The following is a 14,761-nucleotide window of genomic DNA, read 5'->3' on the forward strand; positions in this document are numbered from 1 at the left end:
GCATCTCTTGGTCTCCTCAGAAAATAAATAGTTGAGCAATAATAAAGACCAGGTTGGAGGAAAGAGGGAACAAATCTATAAAATTGGATGGGAAAAAGCTCTAAATGCTGAGGCAAAGATCATGCCAAGGAAGTAAGAGAAGCAAAAGGAAATATGTCCTTTCAGCTGAGGAAGGGAAAAGCTCCTCTCCGTCCCCTTGGATTAGTCTGAGATAATTAGTCTGAGTCTCTGCCTTTCTGATTAGTGCTCTGTGGCCCCAACCCAGACAGGGAAAATCTGCATTTCAAATGGCATATTTTAAAGTACACAGTACCCAGGGGCCCTGTTGCTATTGATTTGTCTCTGGTAGGGTCACTGCCTCACTTTCTATGGCTTTATTAACTGGGACCATACACTGGGCCTCTTTCAAAGTGAAAGGAGAGTGGATGGGACACTTGTCTTCAGGGGGAGCTGGGGAAAGAATGGGGTGACTTTTATTTGAGCTCACTTGGAATGCTCCAGAGGTTTTATAAGGGAGACTGGTGACCTTTACAGGACTTCTTTTGTAAATTTCCCTGGAGCCACCCTTGGGGGAAGGAGGCAGGTCTATACTGTCAGCTTCTTTCAAGGTGACTGAGTTTCCATCCTCTCACCCCTGCGATGCCGCTGCAGTCGACCAGGCTGTGGCCATCAGCAGCTGGGAAGGACCCCCCCTCCCCTTCCCCATTAACACTTACCCCTGAGCACCTCCAACCAGAGATGGAAGGGTATGAACAGGGAACATGATGGCAGAAGGGTGGCAGGAGTGTTGCCAAGGGCTGTGATGTCCAGATGTGGCTGAGACATGGTTGGGGTCCTCTCTCTAGCCAAGGAAGCGAAGCCAGTTAGCTGGGGTACATGGCTGTGTTCAGGTATGGGATCCTATACTCCTTCCAGCTCTGGAGGAGACCCTGGTTTACCCCATGGGCTGTCTCTGAAGGCTGCAGTGAGGTGTACATCCTCTGGGTTATGAGGTACAGGGCTTCAGCTCATTTCACCATGCCAGAGGGGTTTCCAGGTCTCCAGGACATCTTAGGTATCCCCAGAGCACTGAGCATAACAGAAATGGGGTGGCTGCTCCCTGAAGGATGCCTGCTGTAGTAGAAGCAACTGAACCTAGTTTCCCAAATCACAGGTTAGGGCCTTATTTTTACTGCATTAGCTTTTCAACCCCAAGCTAAATTTAACCTCTTTGCTCCTCAAGCTCCTAATTCAGTCTCTGTGGGAGTATGGCCAGTTTTAACCAACTGTTTCACTGAAACCCGCCAGGCTTTAGGCTGCAGGCCCTGCACCTTCAGCACTAACCAGCAGATTAGGATCATCTTGTTCTTCTCATAAGGAGAGAGAAAATACCTTCTTCTTTCTGAAGGTCTGTGACAGAAATGCATGAATGACATTACACTGCAAAAAGGAGCATGCATGTAGCCAAGGTATGTTCTACAAACATGCATCTTCCAGTGCAAATTTATAAGCCCTCTGAATACACAGGAAGACGCACATTCAGGTTACCTGATTTGAAAACCAGGAGGAGCACCTGTCATTATGGAGTTAACTCTGAACAGCTTAGAGCAGGAAAAAAAGTTGCATAAGCCATAAATGTCACAAGTGATTGCCTAACTCTGTTAAGTGCAAAATGGAGATTGTCTTTGGAGTAGCACAATCATTTGTACTACCATTGGCAATGCGGCATCTTTTAGATAGAGCCCTGTTTCTCTTGCAGCACAGGTGAAACACAAATGAAAAAAGGATTAACACTTTTCTTTTAAATGGTTGGGAACCAAGGTCCAAAAATGTCTGCCAAGGGCTAAGTAAGGAGTGGGAATGATTTCATCTGACTCTGTTGTTATGTGCAGCTGAACTGATCACCTGGGGCTCCACATACAGTCAATAGGGAGAAACAAAGGTGCAATTAATCTGCCCAGAGGCATTCAGGTACAGAAGGGAGAGATGAATCTTGGTCTAGGCTTCTCTGCCTGTTATCACATAGACAGTAATAGGTGACCAGCTCAGAGGAAACCCCATCTGTATTTAGTTTACTGAGTCTGACAAAGGGAAATGCCAAAAACATAGTCCCCTGCCTGCCATAGAAGGTCTCTGGTACAAATACCAGGCCGTTATCTGACAGCCAGACTGACCATGGCACACACATGACCAGCCATATGTCACTCCATGTTTTGAGGTGGGTTTGTTCATGCAGCTCTGATCAGCTTTGGAGAAATACAGAGAAAAGTCAGCAAAGGCAAGACTGGGACTGTCCCCAGTCCTTGCAACTGTGTCCATCTCAGAGAGATGCTACTTTGATCAGCAGAGCTAGACATTTCCTATAGGCACAGATCTTGGCTGTCATTTCTGCAACCAGCCAGTTATATACTCAGCTGTCCCCAGGTGAAAACACCTGTCCTGGTTTGAGGTAAAACAGAACCAATTTTCTGTTTAGTAGTTTTTCTTTTTAGCTAAGCCTCTTCTAACTCTCTGAAACTCTGAAATTAACAACATATTGTGCAGAAACTGTTCACTCTCAGAGTGATAAGACCTACAGTTAATGCCAAGGAATGGTATGCAGAGGGGTTCTTGCTTATACTTACTGCTATAACATCCAAGGTCAGATAATTTTGTTACTTGCCCTGTTGGAGGGTCAGAAGCGGAAAAGTGTAGAGGGGTTGCACCTGTGGGGAGGAGCAGACAGGACAGGTGACCCAAAACTGATCAACAGGGTATTCCATCCCATCTGCATCATGCTCAGTATAAAAGCTGAGGGATCAAAGGGTCAGCCTTCCTTCTTCAATGGCCGACGTCCGAGGAAGACTCTGTCTGTTTGTCTGCCTTTGATCCCAATCCATGCATTCCTGACTCCAGATCTGGAATCCAGCTCCCATCTGTTGCTAAGTCCAGTCTGGGACGTTCCCTGTGACGCCTGCCGGTGATGCGATCATCATCATCCTGGGAGCTGGATACGGTTTTGTATATATTGTATATATTTCATTATTTTTATTATTATTATTTTATTAATATTTTCATTTAAGTAGTTTAATTTTTTTCTAAACTCATAAATCTATCTCCCTCTCTCCTCTCCTTGGAGAGAGAGGTGGGGGAGAGCATCTGTCACTCGCTTCAGCGGCCAGTCCAGCCCAAACCACGACAGATTTATTGGCACCCCATGTTGGGCGCCAATAAATCTGTCATTCTCATTGGCCAATCTGGCCCAAACCGCGACAATACCCAGCACAGAAAATGAGATATGGGTCAGCACTCAGTGCTGGAGTCAATCCAGTGTTAAAGATGGATGGATTCTCCCTTCCTCATTCACTTCATTGGCATACTTACTAAAATCACCTGCTCAGTGCCTCCTCTGGAGAATAAACTCAAATGATGTCTAGAATCAAATGTCCTTAAAGGGGAATCAGCATTGATTGTCTAATCACTCTGTCAGTAATTACAAAGAACAGGATATCGCTAATTAAAATGTGGAAGTATCTTATGCAGAGTATAATAAAAAAGGGTAATTAACAATCTAAGGGAAAGCCACCACCTTGCCACCAATATGCATTAAGCTACAAAAAATAACAATACTCAACTCTAGTACAGCACTTTTCATCTGTAGATCTGAAGGTACTCCTATGTGGAGAGGCAGGTATCCTGTGTCCCATTTTATCACTGGAGAAACCAAGGCAAGTTTACACAACTTGTGCATGGTTATACAGCAGGTCAGGGGCAGTACATCCTTTGGTCTCTTTACAGATGGTGACAAGGGAAGTTTCAGCATTTGAATGAGTGCAGTGTTTTCAAGGATTTGTTTTAGTATGTATACGTATGAACAGCTAATTTAGCCAATATTTCAATATTAAACCAACAGTAGGGAACAGTCTGCTCCTTGCCATGACTTTTGAGGTCTGTTTAATCCTGAGAAGCCTGTCCTGTGTACTTAAACAACAGCATCAGTGGGTGATTTCCTGATGGGAGAGAGTGAAATCACAGAGAGCAGCAAAACAGAGATACTCCAATTCTGTAGACAGCAAAGACACGAGTCACTTCTAAAATCACTACAGAAAAACAGTTTCCTTCTCCACTATTATCATCAAGTCACGCATTACTGGAGGCTAGGGAATGAACAGAGTGGGGTTTCACTCTCTGCTCATCTTTTTTCCCCCACACTTTCTCTAAGCATCCAACGCTGGTATCTAGTGGGGGTTGGACAGGGACTCAGACATACTCCTTCTGGCTCTTCATACAGCTCCAGGGAAGGGGACAAGAGGCAGCTTCATCCAAGCTGCCTTCTCCTTCACACCAGGAGCATTTTACAAGCCTACTGCAGCCATACTGTACATATGAACTGCAACAACTGTGTGCTAGGTTCAGAGTGTAAAATAATAATAGCAAAGTCTGGTTTTAATGTAAGAAGCATTTCCAGCATGCATAACCATTCATCACCCTTCTGCTCTGAAACTTTTACACCCAAATGCCTGAAAATATAGCCCGGGTTCCTCATTTCTGCCTTCTGTAGGTGCCCTAAAAGAAGCAGCATTTTGATCACTCTATGGAAGAAAAATAAAATTAAGGAAGTCATCCCAGATCAAAAACACAGGGAAGGGGTTTTCCCACTACACAGTAATAATCTTGCTAAAGTAGGGGAGTTCCCTTCTCTTGTATAGCTCTTTAAGGAGTCTATGCTTGGTTGTGTTAGAAATAGGTGCTGTAATCTGGTTAGAAGGTTTGGTCATGGTTTTGCTCAATGCCCACCGGAGGCCTCCCAGCAGCATAAGAAACTGATTTTTGTCACTGACAGATTAAAACAAATCAGGTTATCCCCAGAGAACTAGCTAAGCTTGCTACTCTGGAGAGGGGATCCCCTCTCCCCACCACTCCACATACATTGGTCTCCCATCAGCAGTCACCAGTGCTTTCACAGAGCTTTGCTATAAGCAACGTAAGCCATGAAACCTCTCCATTCAGGAACTTATAAAGTCTTTTCTCTGCCTTTCACATCAGGAAAGGGCCAGGTAGTCAGAGAACTGAGTACAACTCATGGGAGACCTCCACATTGGAGAACACATCATGGGGGTGGGGACCGTAAAGACCTCAAGATACAAAGATGCACTTTTCCTCCAGCCCCTATAGTGAGAAGGAAGACCAAGGCTGGGGGGTACCACAGGCATGGTGAGCTGACATCTCCAAACAGAGGGATACCTCACACTCTCACCAGGTCCCCATCCTGGTGCTGGTGCCATGGGCTGCCCTTCCGGTGACCGCGTGATATTTTTTCCCTGCTCTCTTTGTTCCAGCTGATGCAGCAGCAAGCCACAATAATGGTGTCCATGGCACAGGGTGGCTACCTGAACCCCATGGCAGCCTTTGCTGTGTCCCAGATGCAACAGATGGCAGCTCTGAACATGAATGGCCTGGCAGCCGCCCCCATGACACCAACCTCAGGTAAGGGGCCGAGGGGGTGGAGAAGGCAAAGGGCAGGAAAATCTGGCCACATCCCAGAGGAGACCTGGCAGGACATGTTAGTTGACAGGTTCAACCCCAGTGGGTGTTTACAGAAATGTTCGTCTTGCTGGTGAAGGCCACCAGGAGTGAGGATGAGAGTCAATCAGATCTTTTTGTGGTCTGGGAGATCAGCAAAGGGGTAGAGAAAGGCTGTTACCATCTCTGCCAGGGCTGGGGCCAGCTGGGGGTCAGCTTCTGTATCATGAAATAGTTGCGAGGGCAAAGTCAAAGGGCTCGCCAGCAGTGGGCTGTTGGGGTAGCTGCTGCGCCCTATGCTGAGTGTCACTCACTGGTGGGTGAGGACAGCCAGAGGGTTGAGACCCACCAGAGCCAGGATACAATGGTCTTGCTGGGGAGGAGGAAGGGTGCTGGCAGGAAAGGCACTGGAAAGGGCTCTCAGCCATGACCCTTCCCTCTCAGCCTTAGCCCTTACACAACTTTCCTTTATCTCTGAGCACAAATGGCACAAAACATCCCCCAGTGACCTACACTGGTTTATTGGTGGTGCATATAGATGTCCAAGGGATCGGTGCTGGTGCTGTCACAGCCAGGCTGGTCCAAAGACAAACAAAATAAGGTTTGTAGTGAGATGCAATATCATTAACAAGATGAGCTATGTCTTTGGGACACATAAGCCTTTTCCCTACTGTGAAACAGGACAGGAGGTACTCAGGGAAGACCTCTGATGCTACCTGGAAATGCAAGTGTTTGGTGAGAAGGTTTCTGTCTGCTGGAGCAGAGACAGATAGTCAGTGACGGGCTGCCAGGATCTGGCCAGGCTGTGAGGTGTCACAAGAAGCCTGTGCTAGGAGCTGCAGTATATGATTCAGTGGGCAGAGAATTAAGCTGAGGTGGAAACAACACTGGCTTTCCTGGAGCTTGAATCAGAAGGAAATTATTTGGGCAGGAACAGGTCAAGGAACTGGCAGGGCTGGTAGTCATGGAGTGGCATGTGGCCTAACAGCGGGGAAGTAGGGCAGCAGGGAAAGTGGAGCCAAACGATGAAAGAAGTGAGAATGTCGACAGCTTTACAATATACCACTGAGTCTGGTAGGGAAGCAGAGCACTCAAAGGTACATCTTCAGAGGACCATTTCTAAGGGAGAGGTTGAGATAAAAGCGTCCCTGGGGTGATGCAAGTTGTTCCTATGAGAGGCACTGGGGATGGGACTGTGTTCAGAAAGACGTGGCATACCAATGCCCTTGTGTGAACCTTGAAGCATTAAGCTGGCCTGGAGGGGACCAGCTTGACAAAGGTTTGGGGTGAGACATGGGAGGAGTGAGCTATGCCTGAGCCAGCTGTGGTGCAGGCAGCACTGGGTAGAGCAGGATATGGGACTCCAGCAAAGCAGAGCAGTAAGAGAAAAGGTGCAGCTACATTGCCGAACATGGAGAGGTCTGCACCAGCCCTGGAGCAGGAAAGGGCTGTCTGACAAAGCAGCCAGGAAAGATGCCTCATGGCTGAGTAACACTGGGTGGCAGGGAGATAAGGCACCACAGCAGTACAGGCTTGGGGGCCATTCCGTTCTGGGGTTCTTGGGGTTCTGTTAACCTGTCTGCCAAAGAAAACCTCCCCATTCATACACAGCTTAGCATCTCTTTGCAATCTGTAGCTGGGAACAATGTCAGCAGCTGCTGATCAGATACGTATCTTTTCCTTTGCTTGCATTAGAATATGAGGGAGAAAAAAAAGGAAAGACAGACAGATCTCATTCCACGCGAGCTTATCGAGAGCCAAGGTAAAGTGCTTGACTCAAAAATTTATACCACACATTTCGAAATATATGTTTACACAATGATAAATGTATAAACAAGTCGATGGAGCTACTGCAAATCCAAATGGAAAAGTAGCTTAATTATATGTGCACCCTTTAAAACTGCTGCTGGAAAGATTATCATATTTGCATTAGCTAGATTTGTTTTGTGTTGGTGGGAGCAGAGAGAGTCAAAGACTGCCTGGAATTCAAATGCTCTTGGGGCCTAGAAAGCTGAATCCAGGTAGTGTTTTGTGATGGCCTCACCACAAAAGAGCACAAGCTCTTTTGCATATAAATAAGTCTTGAGAATGAAAGAGTTTTGTGACATAAGTGCGTAAATAGCTGTACAACAGCCAAAGTCCATGCCTTCCATGATATCCAGCACATGAAAAATATCCCAGCCCTTCTTCAGTGTAAGCTCTGTTCCTCTTCTGATGTGCCCAGTGCCTTTTGGGGACTGTTAAACTCTTATTGTCAGAATACAGGAGAGGAAGGCTCATGTTTTTTACGTACTTTCCAGAGCACCCATGACTGGCCATTATTGAAAATAAGATGCTGGTTTAGATGATCCCTTGATCTCTTTCATGGTGGCAGGTTTTGCACTCTCCTTATGACATATTTTCAATCATGGAACCTATGCACTTTGGCATTATTGCAGATTTACCTTGAATGGATAGCTTCCTTCATGAAAAACCTCTGTAATGGGCTGTGGAAATGTCCATTGACCATTATTCCTTGGGTGAAATGTTTAGACTTTGAAATGATTCCTTGTATTACTACAACACTCACAAAGCTTGTGATAAGACACGTAGAAAATGTTTCACATAACATCTGAGCAAGCAGGTCTACAACACTAGCAGCAATTTCTGAGTAGCCAGGAGTTATCTGAAGCCTAATGTGAATTCTCCTGCTGGCTTTTGTTAGCATTCAGAAAGCCAACTGGAAAATGATCATTCAGTCATTGAAGTATATCTTTGTTCTGACTTAGAATAAAAATGAAACATTTCAAAGTTCTCTGAAAAACAGGCATTAGAAAAAGTGTTTGGAACATTGAAAAAAAAGTGTTTTGATCTTTCCTAAGCAAAAGAAATTTTGTGCTAGAAAAAGGACACTGGTAACCCAGAAGTCCTAGAGGTTTTGGAGGTATTGACTGAGTGCAGTGTCTCTGTGCTGGTATCTTTAGGCCTCCTAATCCAGCTGGTTTTCTGTTCGTCCCATGTATAGGGGAGTGGGTTTCTTGGGACATGGCTATGAGTTCATTCAGGCTCATGAGTTCCCATGGGACCTGGGTGTAGGAATGTGTCTGAGAGAAAACGGTCATGTGAGCCAGCCTCCCTACTATGAGAGATTAGATTAAGAGCAAAACAGGTGGTAGAAGATGGAATTAGTACATGGGAAAAACGGGAACTGAGAAGGTAGAAAACATGTTGTGCTAATGACTAAGCAATTTACTATGTGAATTCTTGTAACCAACCTGATCTGTGAATGAACTGCATGGACAGCACGTGAACAGAGACTGTAAGCCAATCATATAGCTGCCGCTAGCGTGTGCTCTTATTGCCTGTCTATATATACTCTGTGAAAACTTGAATAAAGGGAGAATGATCATACTCATATTGAGACTCCGTCGTTACTCCGGGTCCGTCTCCCACTCCAACATCTGGTAGCAGAGGATGGTTCAGTGCGACTGAGTTCTCCGAGACTGCGGTAAGCAGCTAGAGGAGGGGAGTGGGAAACTTCGGCTGGGAGACGTGCTGCTTGGGCGCATCAGCAGGAGCAGACAACGGCGTGAGGTCGCTCCTCACCTCCCAGGCGCAGCTATGGAAACAGAAGCTGCGGCCACGCTACTCGCTGGGATCCTCTCTAAGAGAGGGATTGAAACACCAGCAAAACTGTTGCTCAAACTGATTAAGCCGGGGCAGGAGATGGGGCAACAAGTAACAAAAGAAGAAGGGGTTATGTTAAAACTTCTCCTGCATATCCTCTCTAAGAGAGGGGTGAAATACGATGAGCGTATGCTCCGAAGGTTGTTAACCTGGTGCAGAGAGAACGGATTCGCACCAGAGCCCCAGACAGCTTTTAAATCAGAAATATGGGAGGCTGTTGGGAAAAAACTGTGGGAAGTGATAAGTAAAGGAGACAAAGAGGCATCACCGTTAGCGACGACATGGTGGTTGGTGTTATCGACCTTACAAGATATGAAGGCGGAGCGAGCCACGGCAGCCGGGGCTTTTGCAGCATTACAACCCATGGGAGGGGGATCGAACAGGCCAGGTCCGAAGGTCTGGGACAATCCCCTGCTGATCCCCTCTGCTCCACCTGAGGCCGATGGAGGAGGCAGAATGTCAGCAGAGAAGGACAGAGCCGGAGCTGTTTGCTCCTGCCATTGCCCGCCTCACCCCCTCCCCTCCCCAGTCGTCTCCCTGAGGTAGAAGTGCTGGTTTTGTATGTCTGCTGTGTAAGTGTGTGTGTGCGCCAGCTTATACCTGCTGATCAGCATGTGTGCCTACTGTTTGCTTTTTGTTGTGTGCAGTGTCGTTAGGTGACTCCACTTGAGCAGGTGTTCTGCCCGGTGTGGTACTGTTCTCGTATGCAACTAGGGCTGACACTCCGTCAAGTGAAGAAGTCCGTATATACACAATGTTTAGACGTAAGGCGAGCGTGCCCCAGGTAGATACACCAGGATGGGCTGTAGAACCGATGGAAGTCCTGAAATATTGGGGGAGTTTTCACCAGCTGACACGCTTACGCTCTCGGGAACGGCTCGCCCGTGCAGGGCATATGGCTGGTTGGTTGTTGTTTGTCTATAAGATCATGGTTGATTGGGAAAAGGAGTTGAGACAAAATCTATAGGATGCTCTGTAGGAAAATGAGAAACTTAAGGAAAAATGAGAAACTGAGCTCTTGTTGCAAAGGCAGACTTTTATGTCAGTCGTAAGTGATGGAAAAAAAAAAAGAAAAAAGAAAAAAAGAAAAAAGAAAAAAAAAGAAAAAACAGGAAAAAAGAGAAAAAAAAGAAAAAAAAGAAGAAAAAAAAGAAAAAAGAAACCAAACAGGAACAATTAGATGGGAAATGTGCCACGTTAGCACAAAAGTATGCCATAAGCATTACGAGAAAGCATCAGAAAAAGAGAAATAGGACACCTGATTCAAAGCAGTACCATGGAGATATGGTTTTGGGTTTTTCCTATATGTGTCTATGTTATTGCATGCCTTAGTAGATTGCTCTGTGTTATACCCTGCAAGACTAAAATGAACCCCAGCAGAAGCGGTCTCTTGAGCAAGGGGGTGGAATATGGGAAAGCAACGGAAGATCAGCGAGGAGGACTGTAAATACACTCAAGGGACTCGCACCTGGGTGCTGGAAAACACATATATCACACCAATTGTTATTCAGTCTTGGGTGCTGGCAAGAAAAACATTTGGATGACATAAGCCTGTAATGGACTCACAGACACCTTATCTAGCTGCTTGAGAATCTTGGCCTGTTGTGGAAGAAGATCAAAGCACAGTACCAGCAAGAACAGGGAGTCCGCATGCGCTCTTGCTAATGAGGACTCTTTTGCTGCCAAGGATTCTTGATAACAAGGACTCTCTTGCTGCCAAGGATAAGTTTAACAATGCTACTAGTCCAGCTATTTCTGAGTTATTGCTAGATGTAGATAGTATTCGATATGCGATGCTGCAAAACAGAGCTGCTACTGATTTTTTGCTTTCAGCTCACAGACATGGTTGTCAAGATTTTAAAGGACTGTATTGTATGAATCTAAGTGACCACTCCAAATCCATCCATGCCCAGTTGCAGGAACTGCACCGACCGAACCGGCAACTTGTGGAGACCACTGGGTGAAATGTCTTTGCTGGATGGACTTGGGGGTGGGGTTGGTTGAAGCAAATTATACTCATCGCCTGTGTGGAAGGAATTTGTCTGTTATGTTTAGTATGCTGTTTGCCTTGTTTAATAAGCATTATATGATCAGTTGTAAATGCCGCTTTGCATCGTACCCTTGTACGAGTTGTAGAATATGTTGCTCTAAAAACTATGTGTGTATCCATGAGAACCTGACCTTCACAGAAGAAGATAACAAGAAGGGATTACAACAATGTAGTCACGTATCAGACAGCCGCTGTTAGCAAAGCTGGATCATGAGTTTGGTGAGACTCGCTGCATACGCTGGCCATGCATGCAGCGACTCTAGCCTGTACTTCTCCACTCAATCCAGTGCAGGATATAAGGGGGCTGTCTGGGGTCAGGGAGGGGGAGAGAGACATGAGCGAGGGGGAGAGAGACATGAGCGCACTTTGAAGATACAGGGGATGCCCTGAAGCACTGTGTCTGCCCCTGCCCCGCCTCCCCCCATAAGTTCTATGTTCATTAACCCCAACAGCTCCGAAGGCATTACAGCATGTTGCAAGATAAGATATAGTCTACTACTGCTGCAAGACGCATTGAACACCTTCCTACAAGAATTTCAACTTTACGCCCTGATAGGACAGTGGGATGATGCACTCGCAAAGAGCCTGACTGCATTAGAGTGGATATTTATTGCCTTAGCAGGGTTCTTTTTGATTTTGTTTTTAATTGTGTTTAGTATATAACCTGCTAAGAGCGTCACGATGAGTAGAAGCACAAGTCATGGCGACCTTGTTAATAAATGGTCTGGTGTAAAACAAAAAAGGGGGAGATGGGGCAGATCTACAAGCAGAGGCCTGCGTACGGCCAAAGACACAGTGAGCAGAGCACACAGGAAACACAGAGCCAAGAGAACAGTTCATACCTTCACTCCATCCTGTGACGACCATATAACATTTTCGAATCTCGGACAAAGAATAGGGCTAAGTATTCTTCCTTCGCTAGGAACAGCAACGGCATTAAATATGTTGAATAAGATAGGGTGTTGGGCAAGTAAACAGATAAACCTTACAACTGAAATCATATCTAGCTTGCTTACTAATGCTGATAGCATTCAGCATGCTATGTTGCAAAATCGAGCGGCTATTGATTTTTTGCTGTTGGCTCAGGCTCATGGATGTGAAGATTTTGAAGGTATGTGTTGTATGAACCTTTCCGACCACTCATCATCCATTCATAAGCAGTTACGGGAGCTGAAAGATAACATGTCCAAATTAAAAGTGGTCAAAAACGGTTTCGATGATTGGTCAAACTCATGGGGTATAACGGGATGGTTCTCAGACTTCCTAAAACAAGGGCTCATGCTATTCTTGGTTATATTATTATTGATTATGGTAGCCTCGTGTGTTCTCCGCAAAGTGACTGACATGATAGAAAATGCCATGCATAAGGTCTGGCTGGCTCAAGAAGAAAAAGGGGGTATTGTAGGAATGTGTCTGAGAGAAAATGATCATGTGAGCCAGCCTCCCTACTATGAGAGATTAGATTAAGGGCAAAACAGGTGGTAGAAGATGGAATTAGTACATGGGGAAAACGGGAACTGAGAAGGTAGAAAACATGTGGTGCTAATGACTAAGCAATTTACTATGTGAATTCTTGTAACCAACCTGATCTGTGAATGAACTGTATGGACAGCGCGTGAACAGAGACTGTAAGCCAATCATATAGCTGCCGCTAGCGTGTGCTCTTATTGCCTGTCTATATATACTCTGTGAAAACTTGAATAAAGGGAGAACGATCATACTCATATTGAGACTCCGTCGTTACTCCGGGTCCATCTCCCACTCCAACACCTGGGAACTTAAAGAGTTTTGGATCCATGCAAATCTAACAGACTAGAGACAGGATCCATCTAAACTGGCTTTAACAGTACAAAAGTTAGACATATAGTTTAAACTAGTCACCTGGCTTGCCTGCAGTCAATGGAGAGCAGTAGGCAGTCCCAGTGGGTAATTCAGGTCATAAAAACTTTATGCTGTCTGCTGGCATTTTGACGGTTCCCCATCAAGTGTCAGGTTTATCTCACACAACAGTCCATAATTGCAAGGCAATTAAATTAACATCTCTGAAAGTTTGATTCAAGTTTTGCATTTCTCCCATAATTTGTATAATCAGGGTGAAAAGTGAGTCTGCAGTGGGTCTGCCCCTCTGTTAATTGCACAGGAGGGCTAGAAATGAAATTTCATTTAGGATTCCTTCCTTCTCTTCTCCCTCCATGTTGTAAATCTGCAACTGGTGTAGCTGCAGCAAGAGATCTCAGACCAGGGATGAAACCCACAACTGGCATGCATCACTGCCATTTGTTCTCTGTGGTGGCATTATGCCAGTTTTACTCCAACTACAGATCTGGCCTCTCCAGGGGGGTTCTTTATAAGAAGAAAATTAAAGAATTGCAAAGAATATGCCTAAATTCCTTAGACATGCACAAAATAGCAAGCACAAATCCCTTGCTGCAATTTTAGAAAAAAATACTTACATTGTCTATGCAAATAAAGGAGAGATCCAGAAAAGCAACTGAAATTTTAACTAGCCTTTGTGATTTGCAAGCTGATGGCATATGCTAAGAGCATTGCCTTTGGACTTCAGTTGCCACCGCTGGCTCCCTATACCTCCACAGAGGACATTTTTAAAGGTCAACACTGTTTAAATAAGCAAAGGGAAAGCAACAGCTTCTCTGCTCAGGGTAAAAGAAAAGAGCTGAAATATTGCCTGCTTTTTGGGCTACTCAAATAAGAACGTATTAGAACATCCCATGCATTTGTATTTGCTTTCTTAAAGCACCAAGACAGATTTAAGCAGTCATTAAAGCGTGTATTGGACTAAACCATCATGGAATGCTGCTATGGTGAAGAAAATTTCTGCAATTAGTTTAAAAAAGAGGTTACTGCAAAAATGGTGCTTTCAATCAGTAGTATATCCTGACATAGAAAGATATTGCTGAAAATAAGATAGTTTAACTTCCCACCCACAGCTGTCAAGAGAAAAATATGATTTCATACTTACTGAAAACTAATTTTTGGCCCTCCAAAACATCCTGAATATGTTGCAAGAAGCACAGACTGCCCAGTCATTTTAAACATACATAGGAGAAGACAATGAGGTAGCAGAGGGATTTAATTCTCCCTTCATAAATTTAAGAATTCTCTACCAGTGGGCAATGGGATACCACCCAAAACATAAAGACTAAATTGCTCTTCTGAAATAGCAGCATTACAGGATGCATCTGGGAAGAAGGGGAGGAGTATGATTCCATGAAAGAAACAAATCTAGCACAAATTTTGCCCCTGTTGAGTGAGAGATCTCTGCTAAAACTCTACAAAGTCAAGTTTGGGACACAGTGACACTAAAGGAAAAGTATCACTGGCTGTCTTTAGGCTACAAATCAACTTGCCAAACCTTTTAAGGTTCTTTGGTGCTGAGAAAGTTCAGAATGAGTTGAATATGAAATGTGTATTCGTGAGAGAGTACAGACAGAGTAGTCCTGGAAATTGGTATGCCCACAAAGCTGACATATCCAAAGAGAAATTGAGAGGAACTGCTGTAGAAAGGTGGGACTGAGAACTTGCTTCTGGTGCTAAATGATATCT

At 45.0% G+C, this 14,761-nt stretch overlaps 1 protein-coding gene across 34 annotated transcripts in view; it reads left to right on the forward strand.

The window, feature by feature from the left end:
* The window catches only part of LOC128902031 (CUGBP Elav-like family member 4), a 684,112-nt gene that overhangs the window by 621,716 nt on the left and 47,635 nt on the right, over positions 1–14,761 (forward strand). For all 34 annotated transcript variants that reach the window (XM_054184357.1, XM_054184356.1, XM_054184335.1 and 31 more), the window contains one exon: positions 5,298–5,445. In XM_054184357.1, the coding sequence (XP_054040332.1) occupies positions 5,298–5,445 (148 nt within the window). The remainder of the gene's footprint in view (positions 1–5,297; positions 5,446–14,761) is intronic.

The sequence above is a fragment of the Rissa tridactyla genome, chromosome W, assembly GCF_028500815.1.
Source record: "Rissa tridactyla isolate bRisTri1 chromosome W, bRisTri1.patW.cur.20221130, whole genome shotgun sequence".
NCBI lineage: Eukaryota > Metazoa > Chordata > Aves > Charadriiformes > Laridae > Rissa > Rissa tridactyla.